The 24,070-nt window shown below is 37.7% G+C and overlaps 2 protein-coding genes across 3 annotated transcripts; both read left to right on the top strand.

Annotated features, from left to right (window-relative positions):
• Positions 1-2,462: 2,462 nt before the first annotated feature.
• Positions 2,463-7,823, top strand: LOC140147384 (uncharacterized). Its single transcript, XM_072169161.1, has 3 exons — positions 2,463-2,612; positions 5,364-6,271; positions 7,784-7,823. The coding sequence occupies exons 1-3, from the start codon at positions 2,463-2,465 to the stop codon at positions 7,821-7,823; spliced, it is 1,098 nt and encodes a 365-aa protein (XP_072025262.1).
• Positions 7,824-13,859: 6,036 nt separating this feature from the next.
• LOC140148886 (uncharacterized) lies at positions 13,860-22,716 on the top strand. Of its 2 annotated transcripts, XM_072170982.1 has the most exons (7): positions 13,860-13,978; positions 14,948-15,220; positions 16,028-16,090; positions 17,413-17,589; positions 18,264-18,404; positions 19,595-19,649; positions 21,418-22,716. In XM_072170982.1, exons 2-7 carry the CDS (start codon positions 15,044-15,046, stop codon positions 21,693-21,695), a joined length of 891 nt encoding a protein of 296 aa, XP_072027083.1. In that variant the 5' UTR covers positions 13,860-13,978; positions 14,948-15,043; the 3' UTR covers positions 21,696-22,716. The 2 variants fall into 2 exon arrangements, with proteins under 2 accessions (XP_072027083.1, XP_072027084.1); XM_072170983.1 differs by lacking the exon at positions 16,028-16,090.
• The last annotated feature ends 1,354 nt before the right edge of the window (positions 22,717-24,070 follow it).

Raw genomic sequence — 24,070 nt, 5'->3', positions numbered from 1 at the left:
TGCCGATTTTTTAAATTCATGCAGAGCAGTCGTGCTCCTTTTAGGATTTTTTTTCGCTATATCTATACTGAAGATAGCATTTAGAATCTCATTCCGATTCATTGCATCTTTCTGCGCTAGAAGTAATTTTGTACACAATTTTCTCTAAATTTTCACTTCATCTTGTAGCGGCGAATATCTTTCTAATACATCAGTCCCGATCAGAAAGTTTAAAGCGATATTTTAGACTCATCACTATCCGCATCTGCGTGTTTCTCTGTTTTTACCTCTTTTTTGTTTCTTTTGGTTTTTTTAATAGCGCGGCATCAGAGCGGCATCAGGCCGAATGCCGATTTTTTTAAATTCGCGCAGAGCAGCCGTGCGCGTTTTAGGATTTTTTCGCTATATCTACTGAAGATAGCATTCAGAATCTCATCCCGATTCATTGCATCTTTCTGTTCTAGAAGTAATATTTTACATTATCTACTCTAAATTTTCACTTCATCATGTAGCGGCGAATTTGTTCTTTCTAATAAATTAGTTCCGATCAGAAAGTTTAAAGCGATATTGCAAACTCATCACTTTCAACATGTGCGTATTTCTCTGTTTTAACCTCTTTTTTTTTCTTTTTTTTTTTTAATTGGCATTAGGCCGAAAGCCGATTTTTTGCAATTCGCGCAGAGCAGCTGAGCGCGTTTTAGGACTTTTTCGCTATATCTACTGAAGATAGCATTTAGAATCTCATCCCGATTCATTGCATCTTTCTACTCTAGAAGTAATGTTTTACATTATTTTCTCTAAATTTTCACTTCATATAGCGGCGAAGTTTTTCTTTCTAATACATCAGACCCGATTACAAAGTTTAAAGCGATATTACAGACTCATCACTTTCCGCATCTGCGTGTTTCTCTGTTTTTACATCTTTTTTTGTTTAATTCGCGCAGCGCAGCCGTTTTAGGATTTTTTCGCTATATCTACTGAAGATAGCATTTAGAATCTCAGTTGCGATTAAATTAGATCATTTTTAAATTTTGACCTCTCTGTATGTAAGTTTTGACATTTGACCTGTTCGACCTCATAACTAAGCACCGTAGAAAAATATGACAATTGAGGAACAATTTGAGATACATTACAACATTATTGAATTGCTTTTGGCCCACTGTGATCTTAGACCACCTAGTGGGAACCACAGCGGGCATAGAAAAGAATGGAAGCAGTCAAATTGTTATTATTTTAGGTTAAATATGCCAAAAATGTAGCGAAAAAAATCCTAAACCCATAGTGCCATGTACTACAGGGTGTCCCAGAATGATCTGTACCGGGAAAGATGGAATTTTTTAGGTATGAAGGGCATGTTGAATGGTCATATTGTTTTGCATTTTAAGTTCTACATATATTTAGCTTTCTCAGATTTTTTAGTTTTTAAAAATTTGACGTTTCTAGTAGAAGTTATAGAAGATTGCGTAAAAATGATGAATTCTAAGTTTTGACAACGCAACCTATTTTGAAAATCTGTAACATTACTAACCGTTCAGCACAAAGTTATTTGGAAAAAGTTATGCAGGTATTTTAGTTGTGCCCTGTTCATATTTCCACTAAATAGCCGATATCTATCTATTATTTATGACGTTACGAAGCAATCATTATATGGAATTAAGGATTTGTGGCCTAATCCAATTCTCTCTTTGGCGGTAGTTGTAAATATAGTTATTGTGGTGTGAGGTCCATGTCATTTGAAATGCTTGCAGAGATCGAATTGGTTGTGGTACAGAAAAGTCGGCTCCTCAATTTACTGTACAGCAGCGTGGATTTCTTTCAAAAACTTACTGGCAAACCGGCAGCTATGTTGAGACGCAAAGAAGATTCATTAGACGATAGTGTATAACGTAAAGAAGTTTGACGAGCACGGAACTGTCAGGAATCGGCAGAGTGAAGCTTCAGGTGCTCGTAAGACTGTAAGAACTAGAGCGAACATTGCAGCTGTCCGGCACAGCATTTCGACGACAACTACTGTTGGGGTTGCGCCTTAAAGCAACCCCAACAGTAGTTGTCGTCGAAATGCTGTGCCAAACATCCCACGTTCTTCATTTCATCGTATCGTGCCATTTTTCAAAGGTATGCGAGTCGTTTTTCATCGATTTTACATTATTGCATGCCACGCCAAAACAAATAAAGGTAGCGTGCTGAAATTAACAGAATAGGTAGGAGACATATCCAACATTATAATGCTGGTATCAAAAATAGATACACTGCCCGTCTTCTATTTTTAGTTATTTTTGCAAACACGGTACAAATCATTCTGGGACACCCTGTATTAGTGTCCTCTCAAGTTATGTATATGCTAGAAGTATTTCATAGAATAGTTGCGGGAAGTGGCAATCCCAAATTAGAATGTACCGCATTGTCATAAAATGGTCCATTTTGTTATGCACAGGCGTATGATATGTATGTTTGAAAATCGTAAGCTAAGAGTATATAAAAACATGCTCAGTGACACCAAAACGTACGAAGAGTTAAAGGGTGACCCCACACCAAAGTATAAGAAAAAGCCTGTTGGTATTCTGTCTAGACTGGTTGATGAAGAGAAAATAACAAGGGCAAAGTACAAAAAGCTCTACCACACACCTGAAAATGTACCGAGACTCTACTGTACCCCCAAAATACACAAACCAGGGGCCATGATGCAGTCATGTCTACAGTAGAATTCATCTCGACCTTTGCAGGACTTAAACCCCATTAAAAGCTATTAAACCAAGATAACACTCATTGAAACAGCTCAACTGATTAAATCGGATCTTCTCTGGTTGTGCACATGTGTCTGTTTTATATGTACGGTATCGCTATGAGGTGCTATAATACAGCTTCAGTTGGGTAACTGATTATAAAGGAAACTCAAGGAAACAATGGTATGTGGACCTTTGTTCACGAAATGAGACAATGGCCTGCTTTTTGTTAACCAGCATTCTTGAAAATGAGCAACATAATGATTGTTGACTTAACACGGTTTGGAAATAATTTCTTCATATTTTTTGGCGTTATCTGTCGTTTACATATCCTTCCTAAAACACAAAAGTGCGACTATTTCCAAACACCTAAATTAGCTAAACATTTAGGACATGTTACAAAACTATATTTTCTAGAATTTCATAGAATAGTTTAAATGTAGCCGCACCCGCCCTGTATTCTCTGACTATTGACCTACTTTCTCACATGCCGCAGTGTTGAGAAAATATTCGTGCCGGTTATATCCCAAACACCCACAGAGGTGATAGTTTACGGCGAGTTTTGTAATTATTACTTGATTTTGATATGTAAGTAATACGATAAAGTCGTCATAGGAAGTAATTATTTGTATTAAAAGAAATAACAAAAATGATTATTTAAGTAATAGAAATACTATTTGGAAATTGCAGCAAGATTTGCAGATGTTTTTATTTGAACAGTACCAGTTCACCAGTTTTGCTAGTTTTCCTAATCTTTGGGCTAAATTAATAGCATCGTGAAGGTCATATATATCATTTTATACTGATAGCTTCGGCATGTACTTAAATACAGCTTGTATGTGCATTGTGTTCAGTGTGTGCATAGGCTATTTACTTTTCAAATCTTGTGACAAATAGTGCTTGCTGATGCTTGTATAAGGTATTATAGACAAATTATTAGAATGCATGTGCACCAGTAGAAATGGCCCAGGTTGAATAAAATAAATAAACATATGAATGAATATTTTATTCCTGGATTATTTTTGTTGGGACAAAATAATGATATAGTTTGACGCTTTGAAATACAGTTATGTTAATCATAATAAAGTTACAAAGTTAAAAATAATATCGAAATATTGTAAAATCAAACTTTTCCCCTCATAAGTTGTATCAAAACAACATATTGAGGAAATTGATATGACAGATTTTTAAACTTTGATATGGAAAGATACCCCAGCCCTGTTGTCTCACCAGAGAAGATGAGCAGAAGTCTTTCTATCTGATGATAAAAAAACCTCTAGGTATGATTACGAAAATGTTTTAAATAACTATTATCTACAAAAGTTTTATAACAATGTTTTATATAAAATGTTAACATAAAACGTCTTCTGTTATGATGTGAAGGGTTAATATAAAAACAGGGAAAATCTGTTCCAACTGACCAGCAGAGAACAGAGGATAAGCAATAGATAAGATTAAAATCAAGGAAAATATGACACAACCTCCAATGGGGGAATAACAAACGTATTTAAACGTATAAAGTTAAAAACTCTTTTAACTTTGTTTATACGTTTTGTGTTATTCCCCCATTGGAAATCGATGTTGTGTCATATTTTCCCTGTTTTTAATTGTGAACTTGACTCACTCATTCTTTCATTTCTCTTGACAATTTTTCATTTGCCCGCCCTATTCCTTTTAAAGGAATTTTTATTTGTGGCATCCTTCAGAACGGAGCGGTCCGTTACCAATATAGCTCAATATTTTCGGTCAAATCTCCATTCAATTAACACGGGGAGTTGGCTAGCTATGAGCTAGCTATGCTTTGCCCTCACTCATATTCTACGAAAGTGCGACTATTTCTGAACATCTAACCTAGCTGTAATTTTAGGTCATGTTAGAGAAATATATTTGCTATAAGTTTGGAGAATAGTTTAAATATTGGCCGGTTATTTTTCACACAGTGATGTTAACTAGGCAAATGCAATATACTTCTAACATACACTATTTGTAAAGGTCGCGCGTCAATGGTGAGAGCACTGTGTATTGTGTATAGGAAAACGGACAGTAACTGCAGTATGCCCCACTCCGACCCATTGTTGACTACACTGCCACCATTGGTTATGAAACCTCGAGATGGTTGGCGGACATTTTAGGTCCCATCGTTGGTAACTCCATCCATCACGTGGTCAACTCAAAACAGTTGGCGGAGGAGTTAGTTAATGTAGTCATTGAAGAGGGAGACATTCTGAACTCGCATACACGATGTAGTTTCTCTATTTACCTGTACCTATCCACAAAGTATTGGAAATTGTTAGAGAGAGACTAGATAAAGGTGCGTTGAAGGACTACAACAAGTTGCAAGGGTTCAGCTTAGCTGTTGACGATGTGGTAGAATTATCGACCACTTATTTTACCGTTAGAGACAGGATTTACAGGCAGCGATTTGGTGCGGCAATGGGCACCCCTGTCTCTCCGCTAGCGGCCAATATTTATATGGAATTCTTGGAAGAGTCTCCTATTGCCCGGGCTATTGCCACAGCCTCCCTCGCGTGTAAACCCAAGATGTGAAAACGCTACGTCGACGACATTCTTGAGGTTGTTAATAAGGACGCAGTACCACCGCTCACAGAACATTTTAATCAAATTGATGATACCAACTCCATCAAATTCACTTATGAGCAGGAAAAAGATAGAAAGATACCGTTTTTAGACACTTTGATAGTTAGACGCGACGATGGCACAATCAAGTTACTGGTATATCGGAAAGCCACCCACACCGACCAGTACCTTAATTTCAGCTCCCACCATCCGCTACACCAGAAATTGGGTGTTGTTCGCACGCTCTTGGATAGGAAAAATAAGATCATAACTGAAGATCGAGACAAGGAAGAAGAGGAAGTCACCATCAAAAAAACGCTTAGTAACTGCGGCTATCCTTCTTGGAGTTTCGATAAAGTGAAACAACAGATGGATACACCAAAGCAGAAGAAGAAGGCAATTAAGAAGGATGAAACTACCAAGTCAAAAGGCCTTGTCGTCATCCCCTATGTAGAGGGAGTGTCGGAGCGTATCGCGAGAACTTTTAAGAGTTACAATATCTCCGCTGCTATGAAGCCTCATTGCACACTAAGAAACATGCTTGTGCACCCGAAGAATAAAAGGGACCCGCTCAACACCACAGAGGTTGTTTATTCCATCCCTTGCCAGAATTGCAATGAAACTTATGTCGGTGAGACGTGGAGGAAATTCGGTAAGCGACTTAAAGAACATAGGGCAGAGGCGGATAAGGCGTGTGTTAATGTTCGCACGAGAGCAAACAGAAAGGCATCTCAATCAGCTACCAATAAATCAGCCATCACAGACCATGTTCTCGATAAAGACCACATCATTGACTGGGAGGAGGCTAAGATTTTAGGCAAAGAGGCAGACAGATACAAACGAGGGATTAAAGAAGCAGTGAAAATCAGACAACAGGGCACCACCGTGAACAGAGACGAGGGGCAATACAACCTAACTCACGTGTTTGACGATCTCCTGAAGAAAGCAACTGGCAACCGAGTTGCTGAGCAACAACAAGTTGTACACAGAAGGTCGTCACAACATTTAACAACACCAGTGTTGATAAAGAAATCTGACAGATTTCGAAACGTCCACAGTAAGTGCTATTTTATTGGACTAGAACTATGGAATTCGTCTCTATAATATAAAAACGATTATTTTCAAACAAAATGTTTGGAGAGGCTTCGTGGATGAGGCTTCGGGGAAGGATAGATCCTTCGGGGATGTAGTAGAGACAGAATATGGACTCCCATGGGACTAACGAGGCGGAGAAGGGTTGAAGAAGTTTTTTTGTACTCTTGAGGGTGCTGAATAAGAATTTTTGGGTCCTACCTCTGGTCAAGGTGGGGAACTCTCGCTAGAGGGTGATTTTCAAAATGGCTGCCAAATACCATGGCCTTCTAGAGACCTAGAATGGTATACTGATGGGATATATCGATTGAACTTTATGTACTTTTGAGGATGCTGAATAGTATTAAATTTTTAGTTCCAACCTCGGCATTGGGTCCAACCTCGGGACATGTGGGGAACTCTCGCTAGAGGGCGGGGTTTTTTTTCAAAATGGCCGCCAAAATATCATTAAATGGCTTTATAAAGCCCTAGAATAGTATACTGATGAATATATCAACTGAACTTTATACTTTTGAGGATGCTGCATAATAATATTTGAGTCCAACCTCGGGAATATATGGTGAACTCTCGCTAGAGGGCGTTTTTCAAAATGGCCACCAAAATATAATTAAATAAACTCATCATAGAGCCCTAGAATAGTATACTGACGGGGTATATTCACTTAACATTTGAGGATGCTGAATAATAATACTTGGGTCCAACCTCGCCGACATGCGGGGACCTCTCGCCTTTTTCGCAATGGTTGCCGAAATACCGTTAATGAGGTTCTAGAACTCTAGAATATACTACTATACTAGACTGAACTTTGTACTTTCAAGGGTACTGAATAAGGATATTAGTGTCCAACCTCGAGGAACTGTGGAAACTCTCGCTAGAAGGCTAGTTTCAAAATGGCAGCTAAAATACCATTAAATGCCATTCTGCGATTTATAGTGGCATAGGAAGTAAAATCTTTGTCCTTTTATTTTCAATGCTAAAACATAAAATGTAACAAAAATACTTATTTCCCAAGACGTTTGGAGTTCCACTTGCTTGCCATGGTTAAATTCAAATGTTTGTTTCTTTAATTGTCTGACATTCTTCGTCGATGTTGACCAAAGGTAGTGCGTCCCATGACATAATGACTCCTACAAGAGCAATTACTTTAACATATTTTTGTATTCGATTCTCTAAACCTGCACATAATAGTTAATGCTTGCTTTCCTTTTATGTGGTGAGACACATGTTCAGCAATGACAATAACGTCAGTGTCCTCATCATTTATGGTAATTGATGTACTAGTACCTTACTGTTGCACAATTCACGCGGTGTGGAAGAAGAGCCTGGTATCGGCTTCATACTGATGGCATGTGAAGCAGGATTACCGATCCTGTTGCTAAATTAATGCTCTTGTCCCCCGTCTTGTCCTTCAGTATTATCACTTCATTGGTAGCAGATGAGGACAATATCTGACATTCAGTGAGCAGAAAACGCTAGGGCCTTTGTTTGTTGGATGTGTTTTGTCGGATGTCTGCATCCAACAACGGACTCCACTTAAGTTGTAGAAGGAAAAATATTCACCAATGCAGCATGTGTTCCTCGTGCATGTCGTTTTGCTTTTGCGCCAAAACAGTGCCGTCACAAAATGTCGATAACACTGAGTTCGGAATATAATTAGAAACACATTCATATATTTAAAGGATGACTCCGGGAATCACATCATTATGCCTTATATTTTAGAAAAACATTATCAAGAACGAATCGCGTGGCTTTATTTGAAACAAACTTATATTGACCATAAAAACGAATAAAAACAGCCGGCTCTCAACACGCGATATTCAAAATTCCCACGACGAAACTGTCTAGTGCAATGACGTCATGGTTACTTGTGCTTAATTGTTGTCAGCCTTCATTGTATTTCAAGGACGTCATTGCACTGTACAATTTCGGCGCCCGGGAATTTTTAATATCGCGTGTTGAAAGACGGTTGTATTAATTCGTTTTTATGGTCAATATAAGTTTGTTTCAAATAAAACCACGTGATTCGTGCTTGATAATTAATTTTCTATCATATGTTGTGATTGCTGGAGACACCCTTTAAAATGCCACTAGAAGCTTAGTAACACCAAATTAGCAGCAATTGGTGTCATAATTGCTTACTTGCTTGCTTATGTCGACTCTTGTACAGGGGCGTAGCCAGCTTTTTTGGTCGGGGGGGCAAATAAAATTTTGGGGCACAGACGAATAAAATTACTGTTGCATCATACAATACATAGAGACAAAAGGCTTTATTGGGACGAGCGCGCAAAAAAATGGTATTTTACACTATTTTCGCCCTTTATCAGGATGGAAAGGGCTTAATCTTGGCAATATGCGCGCGTAGCGCGGAAAAATTGTGTATTTTCGGGCTGAATTTCGGTAGGAAAGGGCTCCTTGCCCCTTTTCTTTTCCTTTGCCCTCCTGATTTTCCCTTTTATTTTTTTGTCAGAGGGGCACTTTTTTCTTTCATTTTTGTCCCCCCCCCCCCATCAAGGTGTCATAATAATTATTGTGAATAATGACCAGACTAATTTGTCAAACATTATTGTTTTATGTGTTTAATTTTCAAATCAGCATTAATTTCCCCTATTTCCTCCTTTTTAAAGAGTGCTATTTCGTCCTCATTTTGTATCTATTATAAATATAGTCTGCTCGTAGTAATTGATTAGTACTGTGTATTTACAGGAAACTTGATAGGCTATACAAGTAATTATTTTTATTATAGTGTTTAAAAAAGTTCAGTCAACACATCCCATCAGCAGATTATTTAGATAGAATACCACTTAATGGTATCTTTGCGGCCATTTTAAAAACCGCCCTTGAACCGGGAGTTCCCGCATTTCCCCCGAGGACATCCAGCACCCTAGAGAATGAGAATGACTGATAAGTATCTTGTTACAGTTCTAAGGTCTCTTGTATAAACTATCTTTATGTTAGGCTCTACTTGAAGGGGTACTTTTCTTGACTAATCTATCTACTGTTCTTGATTGATCATGCATCACTAAACCCCACCAGATCTGTAAGAGGGAAACACATAAGATACAAACAATTATTAATTATAACATATTCCCCCTTGTTTTTAAGTTTAAAGATCTGGAAGGACTAAACTAACATTGAATAAATTTGATTTAACAAAAGAATAAAGCATATAAAATGCGATAAAGTCCATTAAACTAAGAGTCTCCAAATGAAACGTTTTTTAAAACATATTGTCCAGTGTCCAATGAGCTTAATCTCCTTGATATAGCTCTTTTAACTGCGATGTCAAACTATGACAAAGTTACCGTAATTGGCTAAGCTGAGAATTTGTCAGCATAAAGGTGTATTTTATAATCTGATTTTACAGTTCCATATTATTTTAATGATTAATTAACAATCGGTTTTCCAGTAGCAAATGTTTCTAACAGTCTATGAGAGTCTGCTCCCCTCTTTGTCAGTGCATCTGCTAGTTGCATTCTACTCTGGACCCATTCAATGGATTGTACTTCTCCCTGCGCGATCATCCTCCGGATCTCTGCAATGTTGATACGAAGTCTTTTCTCATGCTTAGTAGAGTGAATGTTCTGATGCATTTATCTGTTGTCTGTGTATACATTAATGGGTATCTTGTTGACTGTATAGTTATTACTATTATATCTCGGTTATACTGTTGGATGCTGCTTCATCATATTCAGCTCCAAGGCATCATAACTCAAATCTGGCCTGGTTTGTGTGGCCAGCCAATTCAATTGCTGTAGCTCTGAGCGTTTGCATTTCATGCTTGTTCAGTGGAGACGCTCTGTCACTCTTTCTACAGGGTGTCCCAGAATGATTTGTACCGTGTTTGCAAAAATAACTAAAAATAGAAGACGGGCAGTGTATCTATTTTTGATACCAGCATTATAATGTTGGACATGTCTCCTACTTATTATGTTAATTTCAGCACGCTACCTTTATTTGTTTTGGCGTGGCATGCAATAATGTAAAATCGATGAAAAACGACTCGCATACCTTTGAAAAATGGCACGATACGATTAAATGAAGAACGTGGGATGTTTGGCACAGCATTTCGACGACAACTACTGTTGGGGTCACGCCTTAAAGCTTGCCGGACAGCTGCAATGTTCGCTCTAGTTCTTACAGTCTTACGAGCACCTGAAGCTTCACTCTGCCGATTCCTGACAGTTCCGTGCTCGTCAAACTTCTTTACGTTATACACTATCGTCTAATGAGTCTTCTTTGCGTCTCAACATAGCTGCCGGTTTGCCAGTAAGTTTTTGAAAGAAATTCACGCTACTGTACAGTAAATTGAGGAGCCGTCTTTTCTGTACCACAACCAGTTCGATCTCTGCAAGCATTTCAAATGATATGGACCTCACACCACATTAACTATATTTAAAACTACCGCCAAAGAGAGAATGGGATTAGGCCACAAATCCTTAATTCCATATAATGATTGCTTCGTAACGTCATAAATAATAGATAGATATCTAGTGGAAATATGAACAGGGCACAACTAAAATACCTGCATAACTTTTTCCAAATAACTTTGTGCTGAATGGTTAGTAATGTTACAGATTTTCAAAATAGGTTGCGTTGTCAAAACTTAGAATTCACCATTTTTACGCAATCTGCTATAACTTCTACTAGAAACGTCCAATTTTTTAAATCTTAAAAATCTGAGAAAGCTAAATATATGTAGAACTAAAAATGCAAGACAATATGACCATTTAACATGCCCTTCATACCTAAAAAATTCCATCTTTCCCGGTACAGATCATTCTGGGACACCCTGTATTTGCAGAAATGGGAATTTCTTGTATTTCTGCTGCATAGTCATTCTGATTTACCTTGACAGTGCTGTTCTCATCTTGTACCATATTTAGACCCAAATATCTGAAGTTGTCAATCAACCTTGTATTTCTTCACAATTGGTTCAATGACATTCTTGCTGAATTCTTCAGTTCCAGCAAATAAAAAGTCATCCACATGCATTACAAAGATACCTTCTAATTAACCACTCTTGTACCACCTAAATAAGGCTTTATTCCCAACTTTACATCCCAACTTAGTAAGCTCCTCTTTCACACTGAAGTACCAGTTATGCGATGCATCCTCAAGACCATAGGCTGCTTTGTTTAGCTTCCATATCAAACCATCTTCCTTCACCTCATTAGGTGGTATCACAAATATATATCTCTCAAGCTTCCTTCCCTGCAGAAATGCAGCTTTGATGTCCACCTTCTCACACTTCCATCCTTCGCTTGCTGCCACTGACATATGTCGACTTACTTGCAGTTGGAGAATCAGATTGAACTTTCTCCTACTCTTCAAATCCTCTCACAAGCTTCTTCCCATCAGGAGAATATTTATCAGTCACCACCCAACGGGTGGATAATCCCTTCTGGCCACTGTCCTGTACTTCTTCATATACATCAAAATTGCGCCAATTCTCTAACTCCTTTTCTTTGGCATTGATGACTTCAGGATTTCCATGGTTACTAATTGGTATGAAGACAACATTTGCTTCTTCGTTATCTTCTTCTCTACTAATACCATCTTCCTTTTCTCTACTTTCACTATTCATCTCTGCCCTGATTTCATCGTCTACAACTTCATATTCAAGTTTATCAAGATGCATTCCCAATTTCTGTTTGTCTTTGTCATTCATTACATTGACATAATACTTATTTTTACCACTTGATTTTCCTCCGCTGCTTAAAACTTGAGCATGAATCCACTTCTCACTTTCTGGTAAGCGATATTTGATTCTTTCATTCACTTAGGGCACTTTCTGTGATCCCATGTCTTTATTTTGATTTCGTGACATGGATCCTATTTGTTCTAACCTCTGTCCTCTTTGCCTCTCTTCATCACCACATAATTCATGTGCATCATCACTGGCATCTTCAAAGCTACTTTCATCATCATCATCATCTTCATCCAGCACAACATCAGCAATAACCTGCTTGTCTTCAGGATGATTGACCCCTTCATCTTCAATAATCCCATCAACTCTCTCTTTGTGCCTTCTCAACTCTTTACCCTCTGTCGCACTGTCCACCTTTATTGCACGGCATGTTGCAACTCGTATTAATTGGCTGCCATGTCTAATGAAGACAATCTTCCCATCTTGACCTATAACTCGCCCTGGACCTCGCCATCTATTGCTATCATCCCTCGTAAAATCTCCCGACTCAAATTTCTCTTCTGATTCTCTTACATTATGGCACAATGCTCTTTTGATCCTCTCTGACGATTCTGCTTTAGTGAAAGCTCTTCTGGCAGCATGTAATGCATTGAGATGCTTGACTACTGTATCACTAACTTCTGCATCTTTTAAACCTGGAGGTTGGTTGACCATAAAGGTTGAAGGAAGGTTGGGTGGTTACCAAGCATAAGCTGGATGAGGCTATATCCAAGATGGTTTTGCATGCTGTTTTTAGCATTGACTGCCCAAGCAAAAGCAACATCTAGTTCCATTCTACGATCTTCTTCCATCAGTTTCTGCACACACACGTCTACAACGTAATGATTTCTCTCACATATGCCATTTGACCATGGCGAATAAGCAGAAGTGGCACAAATTTCTATATATATTAAACTGCTCCGCCAGTTCTCTGTATTCCTCAATGTTGAACTCACTACCATTGTCCACTAAAAACTTCTTAGGTGGACCGAAACCAGCCGCTATCCACTCCATTGCTACACTCTCCACAATCACTTTGGGCAACTTCCTTCTGATCACTTTACTTTTACTGAACCTAGTAAACAGGTATATGAAATGTAAGAAGTACACATCTCCATACTTCTTCAGATCCATAGCCACCACATCATTAAACTGTCTAGCTAAGGGCATTGACACAACAGGTCGTGGGACGTCTTCATAAACCTCTTGCAAACGTCGAATTGCTTATTGTTCAATATGTTGAATTTATTGGCATATTTAACGCTTCTGTAGAACACTAACCTTTGTAGTATTTTTGATAAACATATACTAAGACTGATACCAGTCTATCATTGAAACATTGGGGGGGGGGGTCTTATACTTGGCTATTTTAAGCTCAGTTGGAACATGGAAATTGATCAATTCAAAATGGCTCCTAAAATTTTATTTGCAATATTCTCTTGACAATGAAGTTCCCAATGCTATCGCGACCAGCAAGTTCAACCTACTAGTACTATTCTCAAGCCTTTTCATACGAACACGTAAATTGTGGATTAAACTTGAACCAGGGGATACGTTTGTAAAGGTTGTCATTCATCCAGGTATAATCAAATATAAAATTAGATTAAATTAATTAATTTAATCTATTAATAATATTATAGAAACATGCATGTATCATGAACATGTTTGTCTTCACTCATCGTGTGGGGTAAAACTGTGAACATGCTTTGGACAAAATTATCACAATTGATAGTTTTTGGTCGTGACCCTATGAAGCTATAGAATAATTCATTATACTTGTACGTTCCGCGTCCGGGTTAAAATAATTCGCGGTTCATTGCTCCTTGCATGCTACAAAGAGTTGTTAGTCGTTTTGGTAGTTACTTCCGTCACTTACTTAGTTTTACATGATTATTTACAGCTTCATATGGTTAACCATATTGTAAGTTTCCTTATTTATATAATTCTTTACATTGATTTATGTAATTCTTAATATTTACTTTAATTACATGTACCTTAATAATAATTATGGTAAGGGAAAAAAATGTCAATTGCAGCCTTAAGGGGGTACTACACCCCTGGCCAATTTTGTGCGTTATTTTTGTATTTTTCTCAAAAATTATAGCATATTGGTGACAAGTAAGATATGTATATTATCGGGGCAAGGACTACAACTACTGTACTGACAATTCAGCAACTCAAAGCAATTAGTTATTGACTTATTGATCAAATACTGGTTTTCCCTCATTTTTGACTGTAACTCCACAACTGTTGTCTGTGCTGAAATAAAATTTCCAGTGCAGTAGTTGTAGTCCTTGCCCCTATAATATACATACCTTACTTGTCCCCAATGCCAAAATAGGCATAAAATTGGGCAGGGGTGTAGTACCCCCTTAAATAACTTAATATATAACTGTATATCACTGTATATTAGTATACTTAACTTAATCCTTGCAATCACGGCAAATCATGCCATGAACAGCAATGACCAGCTACGTTTACACAATGGACAGGCTGTATCAAAGTGATTGGTGATTCGTTAAAATGCAATAATACGAGTGAAGTCCACCTAATTTGAAGATGTTAAAACAATATTATAAAAGGTCATAAATTTTTAATTCCTGTCATTTGAAGATGATCCAATGTTGCAGGCTTTTCAATAAACAACAAGGATTATGGTTTCTGCCTTGGTGAGGGTCCATATGACACATGCAAAAGGCAAATGCCTGCCATGGACAAGACGTGTTTACGGTGGTTTTGTTTGCTTTGTCAAGGGGATCCCTCATGATGAATTCCGCATACATGTTAAATAATGTGGGGAAGAAGATGCGAACTCCCTGCCTAAAACCGAACCAGTCACGATCTTTACTAATAATTATGTTATTCTCTATCTGATTGTATCTCATTGAAGTGAACATTTAAGAGAATACGCTGGTCATGATCTGCACATGCATGTTACAATCTCTAAGCATCTTCGTTTTGCTCATTACCATAAACTGCATCCATAATGCCGGTACAAGAAGGGCAGCCTAATTCACGTCATATCAGGCCCATTCCTGGAATTAATTGTCTCTCTTATGCAATCATCATTTTTGCATTTGGAACCAGTCTCCTCGGTACAGTTGCAATCGTAAGCAAGACACGGATCGCATATCTTGGTGATCCAATATGGACGGGAGTTCTCGTGAGTATTTAAACACGGGTAAACAAAGAGCTAGAACACATATCAATCAACTCAAAAGTATAAAACTCGAACTCAGACACTAGTACAGGGCGAGATGGGTTTGGGATTTTCTGTTACTACATTAGTGGAACCAATGTTAAGGTCATAGTGGTTCCAAAACTAGTACAGGGCGCTATCGGGTGATTTTTTAGTTAGCATCTACTTTGCTACATTAGTGGGACCAATGTTTTTTTTGCATCCTTACACCTCAAACATGTCAAATAATAAAACTAGAATTGGTTCCATTTTTTCAGTACTTCCCACGAGGAGTCGAAGTTCATAATGCGGGCAAAATCAAATTTGTTCTATCATGTTGTAATATACCTCAAATTGTTCCTCTCATTGCTAGAAAAAAAACATTGGTCCCACTAATGTGGCAAACTTGATTAGATGCTAACTCAAATATCACCCGATAGCGCCCTCTACTACACGCATGATTTCCATTTCTTGGACAAGTTTATATGGACTAATTTTGCGCAAATTGTCATATTTCAATAACGTAAGATTTAAATAGCTTTAAATTTTACAAACCTTTCGGCATATTTTTAAAAGAATAAAGTATAAGAAATTGTAATACTTCTGACCATTGACTCTAAATAAACCTGAGAAAAGGGGGTCGAAGTTTGGCTGCGTTTATATGGAGACAACCTGTATTTCAAGGTCATTCGTTCCGGGTCTTCAACAAAATTAAGTTAAATAAACCTTAATCACAAAATCTGCACGTCATTTGAAATCCATATAAGTATATTCATCGAATTTTCTTTGCAGTTCATGCTACCGTGTGGAATTTTAGGAGTTTGCGTGCACGAAAAACGTATTAGTCTTTGTATGGTAAGTTCAAGAGATCCGAAATTGAATTAGAGCTACAGGTTTCATTTACATTGCAGAGTATTTTTGTGGGACATGATAATTATGAGAGCATATCGGACATATCGAATTGCATTTGAATACGAGGAATGTCCTCGTATTAGAACTTAAAGCCATATTATAACATTTGCTGAGGAGGACGCCCTCAATATTTTTCAAAATTCTATTTTTTACACGATTATATTGTACTTTATTAAACCAACATACCCTGCAAAAATCAAGACTCTAGGTGCTGTAGTTTTGCAGAAAGCGTCGTTTTATTATTACGATGGAAATATTAGTCGAACGCATACGCAATGTTCATAACCCAGTACGTACATGGCGTGTGGGACGGTGATCTACACAACAAAGGATCGTACCCCCGGGATCGTACCATAACACGATTGAAGGAGTGATACGTATTGGCGACATCGGCGCGGGTAGTAAATTCCCATTTTCTTTGCTTTGCCTTAGTTGTTTGGCTCAAAATTAAAAGGGGCTATCTGATAGTAAAAGCTAATATTTTGCAAAGAATACTAATCTATTTTGTATGAAAATGTTATGATATGGCTTTAACCAACATGTCAGCTCTCGCGCAGGCGGCATAGGAAGCGCAACACGTGACGTACGAGGCTGGCGAAGATACAGGGCTGACAGCCCCATTCAAAATACACGGTTAGCAATTACAAATGGAAAATTAACATACTTGCAGTGTGGTACACGGTCGTACCCCGACGGTTTTAGAGTAAGATGATTTTGCTTTGACACCACATAACAAATTTAGAATTGTTTATGAAGATTTCATGATTATGTGTTATTGGCGATATCGCTTCCATCACCGCCTGCTCTCGCGTTTCACAATACGATGCGGCGCGCCGCCAGCGGTTGCTCTTGGCAGTCATTTTTTTTACTCCAGAGTCGACATCACCGTTCAAGCTGCTATTGAATTAATACGAATACAATACAGGAACATACATCATTATGAGTTTAAATGTCATTATAATGATATTACATGCGAATGCACACTAAAACAACAATTTACAATGATAGTAGATCCATTTTCTATCTATTGATCACAGGGAATCCTTCGTGGAGCTGTTTTCAACATATTTATTATCCGGGTTATTATCACACTCCTGTGAAAATTCAATAGCAGCTAGAACGGCGCGATGTCGACTCTGGAGTCAAAAATTTGACTGCCAAGAGCAACCGCTGGCGGCGCATCGTATTATGAAACGCGAGAAATAATTTCTGCTTTATGTCATGTTACTTATTATTATTATTTCTTCTTCGATGCTCTTTTTCAGAACATTTCATTTTTACTGATGACAATCCTGTCAACCATAGCTTCCATTCAGTTAAGTGTATTTTCCATTTTTGCCATCACACATGAATTTAACATTCAATGTTTTCCGTATCCTGGTTCAAGTTCTTCTTACTACTCTAGTGACGTCGTCAATACAGACACATTCTGTTTCCCACAGGTAAATACAGTTTGGTTATATTATTTATTCTTTTTTTTAACAAAACATTTCGTTTTTAAATTAGTCTTGAGCAATAGCAATCAAATTCATCTAGACATGTTTGTGTACTATATGTATAATTTAAATTTCTCTCTATTCTATTCATTAATTTGCATCAAACACAAAACGCTTTCGTAACATATTCAAAAGATTGTAAAAAGGTCGCCAGAAAACGTTTAAATGACGCGTAGTAATGTTTATTGACCATTACATTTCAAAATATTTTTTTTAAGTTGCCATAAACATTGTAACATAAAATTATTTAAATAGGGACAACAGATTTTACCATTTTACCCACAATACATAACATTTCGACTTTTTTAAAACTTTTTTTCAAATAAAGAATGTTTTAAAACTCTTTCTAATCTTTTAATGACTGGAAATTTAAAAGTTATTAAAAGTTGTATAACTTTATGAAAAATGTTTAAAAACTTTATTTATTAATTACTTAATTAATTAATTAATTAATTTATTTATTTATTTATTTATTTATTTATTTATTTATTTATTTATTTATTTATTTATTTATTTATTTATTTATTTATTTATTTATTTATTTATTTATCACTAATGTTCATTTAGTTTCGGGTTTCACGACATGCAAACATATATTTTTTAACTTTCTATTTCTGTAGTGGACACGGGTTTTTCTCGATGTAGCCATTACTGTCTGTGCATGCATTGTATTAATTCTGAACATCATATCATTTTGTCTGACAACATACGGGACATGTACATGCTGCCGCGGATGTTGCAACGATGCTTCATCTCCAACGGTAAGCTGATTGAGTTGATTTTATAGTTTATTTAGGATTTTAAAAAAGGCAAAAGTGTTACTGATTGATTTATTAAATCGCCATGAATCCAAAAAGGTCGCTTATGCAGGGGTTAAAATTGATATTGACAGTGGGTGAATCACAGGTAGTCGAATCTGGTTAAAAACCATACCAATGTATTGTTCTCATCACAAGGATTCAGAAAAAGTATAGTTTGACCTGTTTCCCACACATAGTTCTTGAGTTATAGGATAAAAGGTCAAAAGTCAAATATTGGAGTTCACATGCGTCTACAATTGACAAATACTCCGATTTTAATCAAATTGGTCTCAAATTGTGCCTTTGGCCAAAAAAAAATGCATTGTTTGGATGTTTAGTTACGTAGGTAACATCACAAAATAAGTCAAGGTCAACTGGACTCATTGTATTTTGATTTTGCAAGAGGAGCAATCTGAGACCATAATATTTACCAATCAGAAAGTTTTTAAATCTGTGTCACCTGCGGAAACCTGCGGAATGGACTTTTTCCCTCTAACTCAAGAATTGCACATTGGAGATAGGTCCAACTGTACTTTTTTCTACATTGAATGCAGAAATTGTCAACCGTCTATAAGGCAGTTATTACAGGTAGGGTCTTCTTGCACTAATCCGTCGATGTGATCAACTGTCTATATGGCACTGAGCTATTGCAAATATATAGGATGATTGCCTTTTACCTGTAGATATGATCAATTATATCACTCATACATAAATTCTAGACAGTTCATTGGTTGATTACCATTTATCATTTTTACCATCAGAGTCTCCGTGTGATAGTTTTTACCATCATAGTTCTGCGCCGTAGTGCGCCTGCGCAAAGCCGTGCGCTGACTCTTAGACTCGCCGATTTAGTTATGGGGTGGACCCCAAAATGTGAAGTATATCACGGCAAAACATGGTGTTATGTTGCTGAAAAATAGTATTTGAGTAATAGAATTTTAAGTGATATAAAACAAATATTAACTGTCTTAAATTCGTGTAATGGTCGAAATATAATCACTCGGTTCCACTCGCCGTTCCGGCTCGTGGAATGGAACAATCCATCTTTCACCTCATGATTATATTTCGACCATCACACTCATAGACAGTTAATATTTGTATACTGTCTATAAGGCAGCTATTAACCCGTCGATATGGAATGTTTTATACAGACAGCTTCTAATACAGGTCAATGGATGCAGCTGCGTGATGAACACGTGACCCAAGGTAAGACTCTGTGACCCCATCACGCTAAATCAGGACAATGTCACCAAATTTGTTTGTGAGCTATGAGCTAATTTATTTTTATTATTGTTATTATTTCTATTATTATTATTACAGTCATGGACAAAAGTTTGGAATATTTTTTATTTTTGTATCAAATGCCGTTTTCAATCATATTAGGAACAGATTTATTGTTCTGGAGTAGTGTTCAGTTGAATTTAATTGAAAGATACAAATGTCCTTACATTACACAGTTTGTTAATTAAACAAAGAATTACCTGAGGAAGCGCATTACAATGGAAGGATCACACAATCGCAACACTTTTTGGCGGTCTATTTGTATCAAAAAATGAGATTAAAGACGCTAGCAAACTTTATTGTTGAACTAAAACTTGAACTCTCATGTTCAGATAAGTCTCTTGCTTGCGAAAACACAACTCAATATTTGGTGTGTCCACCCCTTGCCAGCTCAAGGTCATGTTCGCGACGTGACATTCCCACGACCAGGGTAACCAAGGTTCCTTGTGGAATATCTCGCCAGCAAGCAATGATGGCGTGTCTATGTTCCTGCAGGGTAGTTGGTTGGTTGCCCATGTTACATAACCGGCGGATACTTCTGCCCATAAGTTCTCTATAGGGTTCATATCCGGACTCAAAGCCGACCAGTCCAGGTGTTCTACATTCTCATTTTCTAGGACTTCCTTCACGCGTAGGACTCTGTGCGCCGTGGTGTTGTCATCTTGGATCACAAAATTGTTCCCGAAGTCTTTTCTTGCAAATGGAAACATAACTGTATCAAGATAATGCAGGTATTGGTCCTGGTTCATGTGTTCCTTTTACATGTAGATGTGTGATTTTGACCTACTGTGAAATGCTCCCCATACTGTGATTCCACCACCATGGTCTCCCTGGACTCTAGTGAGGTTCAAACAGGGCTTGACGAACCTGTCTTCGGACCTTGAATCGGCCATCTTGTCTGATCACATTACGCCAGTGGCCTACTGTCAAATTCCTATGTCTCTAAAATGTCCGCCCCAGACCAAGGTGTTCCTGGAACGCCACTACACATACATTGGTTGAGTCCGTGCCCGTACTTATAAACGACCGGGGGCAAGGCGTATCGATACTTGACATCCTAAAATTAAATGGTACCCTCCCGGTGCTCTTGTAGAAAGGAGGGATAAACGACCATACTACTACTACATGGCAACCTCTCTAATTTGCAAGCTTTTTCATCCACCTCGTCATTGTTTGTCAGAAGGTCTGTCCTGTGTTGAGACCATGACGCAGGTTGTGGGAGTACAATTTCCGGTTTAACCGGCTTCAAGTAAGCATCACGAAATAATTATATCCCTAACCCTTACCCTAACCGTAGCCTTAAAGCCTAACCCTAAACCGGAACTCAAACCCTAACCCCGAACCCTTAACTTTAACTTTAACCTAAAATAAAACATTAGAATTCGTGATAATGCTTACATAAACGTAGATCCCAATTTCCCTTGCAAGGACAGGCGGCTATGCGGCGCAAAGTCGTGGCTTGTTCGACTATATGCTTACGCCTCGGTGAGGTTCCACTCGTTCGAATGTGTAGTGACTGCATCGCGAGGTAAAAGTATTAACGTAAAATATGGGAGAACCGACTGGCAACTAGGACGAAAGGTGTATTTTAATATGAAACGGGAAAATGTTGATTACTGAACGATCTACCCAGGTATTGTAATTATAACTTTGGTTCTCTATGTCTTCTGTTTTTACTAATTTGTATTTCCAGAAACTGCAACAGCTACGTCTATACCAACACAATGCCATAATCCCGTGCAGCCGAATTCACCACTATTTATGGTAGTAACTCCTAATGGATCACCGCAGTCAACAAATCAGATTCCACAACCAGTCTACATTATGCAGCCTGCAACCAACATCAACCCACCTCAACCACAAGTCTATGTTGTGTCAAACTATCAGCAAGCTCAGCAGTCCGCTCAGCAGCCAACACATGGCCTTTCATCAGAGGTCATCAACCAGCAAATTATTTCACCTACATTGTAGGGATAAGGCCAGTCCAGCCAGTGATGATCCAGAAGCCGACAAGTCGCCATCAGTAAATTATACTCATATCAGGTGCACATGGTGAAGCCATACACTCTTACGACAGCGACTATTAAAGGTTGATAGGATTTTGGTAGACAAGTAATGATGAGGTTACCAACACGTGTGATAACAATGATGAACTGACCAGTAACCATAAAGTCAACCACACACGGCGTCCACATAGTTTCGAGTTGAGATATCGGTTGAGCCACGTTAATATATTACGGGTCTGTCTCATTATGCCGATGACTTCTTTAAAAGATAAAAGCCACAAGGCAAAAAAAAAAGAAGAAAATAAAAAGATTTGTCTTATGTCCCATTGGAGTTTGAAATCTAATGCAGTATAAGGGGTTTTTTTTATCAAGTTTTTTTTATTTTTTATATTGAACAACGCCAATTTTTGGTAATTTAGAATACCAAATAAAATTGAAGTTGAATTGATTTGACAAATTTCGTTAAAATTTATTTTAAAAAAATACAAGATAAAATTCAACTTCTGCAATTTTGCTCGAGCAAATTCTAGAACTGGTTCCAGTTCCTCGATGGGGTGCGCGCGAAGCGCTCCCAGCAGCTAGCCGCGAAGTGGCATTCAAGCCGCTAGCGCGTAGCGGCGAGGAACGGGTACCTCTGATTTAAATTTTATCACCAGTAGTAAACCTCTGAATACTACATGTATGTTAGGACTGGTGGATTTTGTATCAGAGAGGGCTTGTCATGGTCACTGAACAAGGGTTACGTAAGTCCCATTAACCAATACCACTGTATACTTGAACACCTAATAATGTGTAAGTTTTAATTTAGTCTACACTCTAAGCAAAAAGGGTTCTAAAATATGTCCTCTATATGGGAACCCTTCATGGTTCTATAGGTTATACATAGCACTAATTAGACTGGCCCCCAGTCTCGGTTCGGTTCCATCTCTGGATAATGTAACAATAAATAATTACATAATGCCCTTTGAAAACATGCCAAAGTCCTGTAACCCCCCCCTTATTTTCTTCAATGCCAAAAACCCATTCCTCTTCATCCACAAATCGACGCGAAAGTCCATTGAGCGCTGATTCCTCGACTGGTCCAATCTGTTAGAGATCTCACTTCCAAATAATCGTTCAACGAAGCACGGTGATTCCGATAATAAAAGGCAACCACTCGACTCGGACTTACGCCTATTGTCCATATTGCGTATATTATCGCGTGCGGTTTGCAAATGTTTGCACATTATTTAGCTAGGGAAGCCTTTTCAAATATCCCCGCGCTGCCAAGCTGCGTTGATTGGTCGGATACAATATCGTTGTTTTAGTCGCTTACACAAACGTTAATGTAGTGAAAACATGGACGTGGTATATAGAAAGATTGCGTGACTCCAAATCCGTAAAAGTGAATTCCCACAAAGTACTGGGAGCTGGAAGTCAAATTGCCTACAGACTGGTAATGCTATGTAATCTACATCACCAGTCGTTCTCCATGGACCCGAGGGAGGGTCTAAGCACTAATAGGCCTGGGCGATGCATGGAAATATTTTGTTTGTGTGGCATCTAAAAAGACTGCTTTAAAATCACTGAAATTGGCCAGGTTATAAAGCCAAAAAAAGTACATTTTGGATTTTGATACTTACTGGTATATTTTCTCTCATTATATGACATTTTTGTTTTAATATTAATCTAATTCACCCGCACGGCATCGGTTTTTTTTTAAATTAAATATTCACCCTACCTGATTGTAAATTTCAGCTTCGAGGACGCACTGCCATTTTAAGGTGGTATTGGAGGCATTTTCTAGAAATTAGGAAATACTTTGGGCATGTTTTAGCAAAATGTTGGCAAAAATTACATATTAATAAGCACTTTCAAGTCATATTAGCCAGCTCATTAACTGAACTGATTATCGATCAAAACAATACAATGCAATACAATACAATACAATACAATACAATACAATACAATACAAAACAATACAAAGAAGTTTAAAATGTATGTATTATGAAAACCGTATGTCCGATTGGCTTCAAACAAAATGCATATTGATCAGTGTTCTCTGCTCTACTCAATATGTTTAAAACATGAAGAGAGCACTTCCAAAATGCCTCCAATACCACCTGAAGGTGTTTACGGTTCAGTGCGTTAAAACAAGTATGTTGAGTTTTTAATCATCTGGCATCTAATTGATCTAGTTTCACCTGATATTGGTAGCATTTAACTGTGAAAGTTCTGAATATGACAAAATTCCGCTTGAAATTAGCCATTTTCCCATAGACAACTGTGTAAGGTTTTTAAAGGAGTATATAATATTAAGCTAATCTTTGCATCGAACTATGCAGCTCACTTAACTGATCC

This window comes from Amphiura filiformis, chromosome 3 (genome assembly GCF_039555335.1).
Source record: "Amphiura filiformis chromosome 3, Afil_fr2py, whole genome shotgun sequence".
Lineage (NCBI taxonomy): Eukaryota > Metazoa > Echinodermata > Ophiuroidea > Amphilepidida > Amphiuridae > Amphiura > Amphiura filiformis.
Note: the sequence above shows the minus strand (reverse complement) of the source record. Positions and strands in the feature narration are given on the sequence as shown.

What these genes read in the sequence shown, in the direction of transcription:
- LOC140147384 (XM_072169161.1), top strand. Translation starts at nt 2,463, where the DNA reads ATGCTCAGTGACACCAAAACGTACGAAGAGTTAAAGGGTGACCCCACA. An exon ending in TCTACCACACACCTGAAAAT is followed by an intron (nt 2,613 to 5,363) that starts GTACCGAGACTC and finishes ACTTATGAGCAG; the next exon opens with GAAAAAGATAGAAAGATACC. An exon ending in CAACAAGTTGTACACAGAAG is followed by an intron (nt 6,272 to 7,783) that starts GTCGTCACAACA and finishes CTTGTCCTTCAG; the next exon opens with TATTATCACTTCATTGGTAG.
- LOC140148886 (XM_072170982.1), top strand. Translation starts at nt 15,044, where the DNA reads ATGCCGGTACAAGAAGGGCAGCCTAATTCACGTCATATCAGGCCCATT. An exon ending in ACACATTCTGTTTCCCACAG is followed by an intron (nt 17,590 to 18,263) that starts GTAAATACAGTT and finishes CTATTTCTGTAG; the next exon opens with TGGACACGGGTTTTTCTCGA. An exon ending in TGATGAACACGTGACCCAAG is followed by an intron (nt 19,650 to 21,417) that starts GTAAGACTCTGT and finishes TTGTATTTCCAG; the next exon opens with AAACTGCAACAGCTACGTCT.